The sequence below is a fragment of the Amphiura filiformis genome, chromosome 6, assembly GCF_039555335.1.
Source record: "Amphiura filiformis chromosome 6, Afil_fr2py, whole genome shotgun sequence".
NCBI classification, from domain to species: Eukaryota; Metazoa; Echinodermata; class Ophiuroidea; order Amphilepidida; family Amphiuridae; genus Amphiura; species Amphiura filiformis.
In genome coordinates, this window is record NC_092633.1 from 58224792 (window position 1) to 58230748 (window position 5957).

The window sequence follows — 5957 nt, forward strand, 5'->3', positions numbered from 1 at the left end:
TGACAGTGATCGATCAAGAGAGGGTAATTGACCCATTGACGGTAATGGATCACCCACGCTCCGCTGGCTCTCGAGGACATAAGTGGGTTGTTGATCAGCTAGGCTGTTCAAGCTCCTTACTGTACCCTCTAGAGCTTCGCCCACGGTCGCTGTGTGTGGCGGACCACTCACGGCAGCTATGGGCGGGTGCATAGCGGCTACCACTGAAGTCAAGCCGTAGCTCGCCTTTGTAGCTGCCACCGAATGCACCTGGGTCGCTGTCCCGTGAGAGACTGCGAGCCCAACCCCTGAATAATCGCCAGCCAGTCCCTGTGGACAGCCAGCAGCTATTCTAGGGCCCAGGGTATCACTCGGCGGTCCCGCCATGGAATGCTGCCGTGTGACAACCCCAGTTGGTTCTGCTAAGACTACACCCACAGCGTTAGCCGCGGTATCGTCTCTGCTGAACCCATGCATGCTAGGGTTCAACCCAGGCAAGCCCGGGGTACCCTTGCATGCTGCCCGTCGCTGGCTACTACTGTGGCTGTTTGAGCCCGTAGATATGCCTGCAACAGACGGGTGTCCTCCTGCTAAAAACCCGTGAGGATTTTCGCTAGAGGACTGGTATCCTCCTGCTACAAAACCCGCTAGGGTTTTCGCTGGTGGTTACCGCTCTGCTGCTGCTACTTTGCTCCGACGTATAGTCAGTGCTTTCGCTGGCTGCTGAGCCTTTGGACGCGCTTAGCAGTCCCGAAGGAACCGCTTGCTTGTCCGGGACCGGAGCCCCTTAAGCAGACCTGCCATGACCCATAGGGGCTGTCACAGCAGAATCTACCGTGATCGACTGGTATCCTCCTGCTGCAAAACCCGCTAGGGTTTTCGCTGGTGGTTACCGCTCTGCTGCCTGCTACTTTGCTCCGGACGTATAGTCAGTGCTTTCGCTGGCTGCTGAGCCTTTGGACGCCGCTTAGCAGTCCCCCGAAGGAACCGCCTGCTTGTCCGGGACCGGAGCCCCTTAAGCAGACCTGCCATGACCCATAGGGGCTGTCACAGCAGAATCCACCAGATCGACCTTACCAGTGCCCTTGGTAGATTTCTTCTTCGTCTTATGGCGATGACGGAGCCTATCCCAATCGTCAAGCTGGAACTCGGAGAGTCCTAAGCAAAAGAAAGACATCTAGAAGATCGTGAGCACTCCCTGTGGGTGAAACAGAGCGGTGTGGGTCCCGGCCCGTCACCAGGGAAGGGCAAGCCCGACAGGGCCGAGGCGGCGAGGAGAAAGGGGGGGGCACCCCCCAACACGTGACTCAAGCCCAGTAAGCAAACCTGAGCACGGAGGCTGGTCGCTAACGTTAGTGGTAAAGTAAGGACTGGCTAACTTTATTACTAAAATGTCAGGACGGGTCCCTACCAATCCCCACCGTATGAATATCTGATTAACTCGCCTTTATTGGACGGTAATGAAGACATAACGATAGAGTAATCACCCTAACATAGCAACAATAACCTACCGTACATGAAATACAATGTGTATGTACAAACATCTATTGTAACTTACAGGCTGCAATGGTTGTTTTACGTGGGAAACAAAATGAATGGCGTCAACGAGCGGGCATTTTGAATTGCTCGTGTGTCCCGTATACAAACGGAGGCACGATATGTAGCTAAGTTTTGGATCGCTTTTTGTCACTTTTTCGCCAGAAAATGCCGTCAAAACTATCCTCAGTCGAACAATACCGGTTTGGTTTTACCTAAGGTGTGAAACTACAACCGTATATCTCGCCTTTGGTCGAGAAATTGATACACAGTGCTATGAACAATCGATAGGCACGTCTGTGTCAGTCGGAGACCAAGGAGGATAAGGGACGATCATATGGTGTGACGTCACCTTTTGGGTGAGTCCACCGGGGGATCGGGTTTTTTTTGTTATTTATTCATTTATGTGGGACAAAATGACTATTGGTTTTTTCCGCATCTCGGGATCGATGCAAGAAGTATCTTAATCAACATCGGAAACGGTAAGATCGACCGGTGTACTGAGTCTGTCAAGTACTATATAGACATGATACATCATTTTAAAGCTAATTTCAAGCAGAATATTTTGGTTGAATATCTCAAAAATGATGATTGGCGATTTCGGGGCTCAGTTGTGCTGGATGGTCACATATGAGGATAGAATGTGGAGTCATGGGCGTCAATCCAGCGGGGGACGGGACAGGGGACATCACTTTTGGCAAAATGATCCACTTTTGTTTTTTAGCTACTGTACTTTTTAACAATTTTGGGTGCCCCCCTCCACATTTCAAGCCGGATTTTTATTTTGGCACCAATGCGTGGAGCTACATGTACATTGTATCTCAAAATCCGTCAGAATCACTGAAGCATGCATGACACCATGTAAACAGTGCTCAGAATACCATGCATACATGCAGATGCATGTAACTTTGACTCTGTATATATAGAATTTGCCTGTGCATGTAAAGTTTTCAGAGTTGTGCATGCGTGTAAATTTTATTAAAATTGTATTTCGACCCCTGCATGTAAAGTAATGGAAATTCAGAAGTAAAACAACGCCAATCACAATGGGTAGGCCTATAGCGCCCGAAAAAGTAGCTCAAATTACACATCGGCGAATTGTAGATTTCTCGATCAAGCCAAAAATCCAAGTCTCAACCACAGCAGTTCAGCTAGAACCTAAAATAATAATTTCTCGATCATGAGAGTATGAATGTACTGCGCGATCGATTGTGCACGCACAGGAAATGCAGCGTTACCCAAAGCGTGTGTGGTAGGCATTGTATGCCGACGAAATTGTCATTGCATGCCTAGATTGAACTCTCATGATCGAGAAACTATTATTTTAGCTTTAATTAATCATAATGCGGAATACAGTTTTTTAGTTTTTTAAATGTGTGTGTCAGCACTAGACTGCGGAACTCAGTCCTCAATGATAGTCATTTATCTTTTGGTCGTTATATGACTATCATTTGAGGGACTGAGTTGTTATAATATATCTTCCGAGGTGCAATTTCAGACAATAGCTGGGGATTAGTGGGGCAGAGGTTATCTATTGAATCCTTTCATGACCACTGAAGCATAGTCAAGTCTGCCAAGGACACTCGGCACAAATTGAAAGACCACACGACACATGACACCAATTTGGTGTTTGTTATGACACCAATTTGGTGTTTGTTATGCTCCTCGAAATTAGTACCTTACGGTCTATGTCTGTGTCAGCACTACCTGAGCTGAGACGAATATACCTAAATATATATATTCGTCTCAGAGCACTACTACACTCAAGCTGGTTTTATACTACCCTGCCGCTTGCCGCTGAGCGGCGTGGCGCACGCGCATTGCAGACAAACGGACACAATCAAGGCTTGTCATTGGTTGAACCGCCCTGCCGCTTGCCGCAGCGGCAGGAAAGTATGCTGGGGGCATCAGGCTTTGGGACGAGCATTGTCATTGAATTTGAACTTGAAGCATTTTCATTCAAGTAGTGCAAAAAGTGTCCAATAAGGCTAATGAAAGTTGACTCCCAGTTTCCCGTTACCCGACTCCGGTCAGAAAAAAATGCCGATCAAATATTTCATTATTTTCCATTATTTCATTATTTCACATTTTTCAAGTTTTTAAGAAAAAAAGGATAGTTTTAATGTCATCTTTCACGTCCGACATGTAGTTTAAGAACTTTTACGCCGACCCTGACCGGCCCGAATAGTCTTTGCAAACGCTGGGTTAAACTACATTGGTAAAATGGCGATATCAGAGGGCATTTACTGGAGACTAGGAATTCCCTGCATCTAAGTTTCTCCTACCACTAAATGGATAGACCGAACACAAAGAGAGGCAGCCAAGTTCGCGGGAACCAGCGTATGAACAAATATGAAAGCATTTCTGAGAGCGCACCACCAATGATTGCGCCATTGGATTACACAGGGAAGTACGCACGTTTGGATGGCGTTTTGTCACTGCAAAAACGTAATATAGATAAAAAGTTTGGTATCAAATTAAAGCTTATCACGTGTAGAATATTATTCTTTTAACAGAATATATTGGTGACCATCTACTTTTTTTGCTATTTGGCATAAAGAAAAAGCGTGCAAATTTAACCCTAAAAATCACTCAATTTTTGAAACCGGACATTGTCCAAATTCAAGCGCCAAAACTCCATCTCTGAAATAAAACATTGCGACTTTTTCTCATATTTTGTCATGTAGACACTTGTCGGAAGCAAATGAGCTGAAAATGGGCAAATTTTGACTATACGTTTTGAAAATAAAGCCGCAACAAGCTCAAATAAGCGGTGGACTATTTTAACCGAATTTCACTGGTACATAAATCGTGGAGTGAGTTGGTGGTGCGCCCTCTTCTACCGTGCACTATGTAGCGCGCTATATATAGACAACATCAAAATAAATAAAATAAACAAAATTTGAAGTCAAATTTATTCTGCTTTTCTTACAAATATTTATGTATTTAATAAAATAAACTTATAAATAAAATGATTTATTTGTCAATTTCTTGCATGGTTGTTTTATTACGTGCACCCTGTGATGATTTTTACCAGCAACCTCCAGTTTGTGCAAGTAGACAAACTAATTTCCGTATAAATATTGCTTCCAAAGATGTGCTAGTGGAGAGTAAGTTTGGTTTGTAAAAAGTAGTGTGCAATAGAACACACAGACACAGTGTATTTATGGAAAAGTGGTTCTCCAAAGACTATCATGGACTTCTGGTGCTTTCATATGTTGCACAACCTATAGGTTAATTTGAAGATTCCAAAGAAGATGTGCTTAATTAAAATTTGTTTTGAAGTGAAGCATGGTCATTACTAACTATACTTTATTATTTTATTTGGGCCTCAAAACATAGCATTCCGTAATTAACTTTGCACCGATAATGAAAGTTTGAAAATAATGAATAATGAATAATGAAACAGTCACCTACCCAGTCATGAAAAACTATGTAACGGGAAACTGGGGATCAACTTTCATTAGCCTAATGTTGCGAATGTTGAGACTCTGGTTTTAATTTGATAAGGTGGCCTTATTAATTATATTATTCAAACAAAAATTTAACTCACTCAAGTGTTGGCTGAATGTAGCTACTTTTTAACTCTTTGAAATATGCGCCCAAGCTTGCTGTTCCTTCTACGATGAACACAACATCCGCATTACAAGCGATGTCTGCAGATCCCACCACCATTTTTGTTCGTTTTCTAGCAGTCTTTTAACCATATAACCGATGTCAGAAATGTTGGCTCCAAGTAGATAAATGATTCAAGGAAGTTTTTGCCGATTTTGCAGCGAACTCTATTCTTGTCGGACTTGTAATTTAGTCGGGGAATTCGCGTTATTTACCCACATGTTTACAAGTTCACACTCGACGGGAAATTCATCCTGATTGACCGATCTTGTTTGTGTTGTGTATCTTGTTACGTTAGCAGCTAAGATCAGTGTGCTTACTCCCGGTGATTTACCATCCCTGAAGCATATTTACGAAAGGAGTGAGTTTTCTCATGTGAAAAGCTGTAGGGGAGCCGTTTTGCGACGGTGAGGGACTGAAATGTCATGATTAATTCGTTTATATTGTCGTTTGAATACAATAATTTTAATCTAATCAAATCAAAATGTTATATTTGATGAATATTTTGCCACATTTATCCAAGTTTCTTTCAGAGAATTATTTATTATCAAGAAATAAATACATTATTTTTAACCGTGTAAAATAAGTACAGTGTACCCCGTAAAAGTTCAAAGGTGAAATGTGTTTTTGACTTATAAAAATAATAAACCTAAAATCAACCTAGATTTTTCTAAAAAATAGCTCTTATTGATTTTAACAGCAACTTTTTTCAAAAGACTTATAACATTCCTAAATATTCAGCAGTTTTTTAAACCAATTGAATATTATTTCAGGTGTTTTCTCCTTCTTACTTAATGTAATGAATTATAGGAACATCAAAACAGAAA

General features: G+C 42.5%; 1 protein-coding gene across 1 annotated transcript in view; it reads right to left on the bottom strand.

The window, feature by feature from the left end:
- Window positions 1-5444, bottom strand: part of LOC140155715 (uncharacterized) — a 64283-nt gene extending 58839 nt beyond the window's left edge. Inside the window, 1 exon segment of the mRNA XM_072178649.1 lies at window positions 5069-5444. Coding sequence (XP_072034750.1) covers window positions 5069-5190 — 122 coding nt within the window. The 5' untranslated portion in view covers window positions 5191-5444.
- Window positions 5445-5957: the final 513 nt, after the last annotated feature.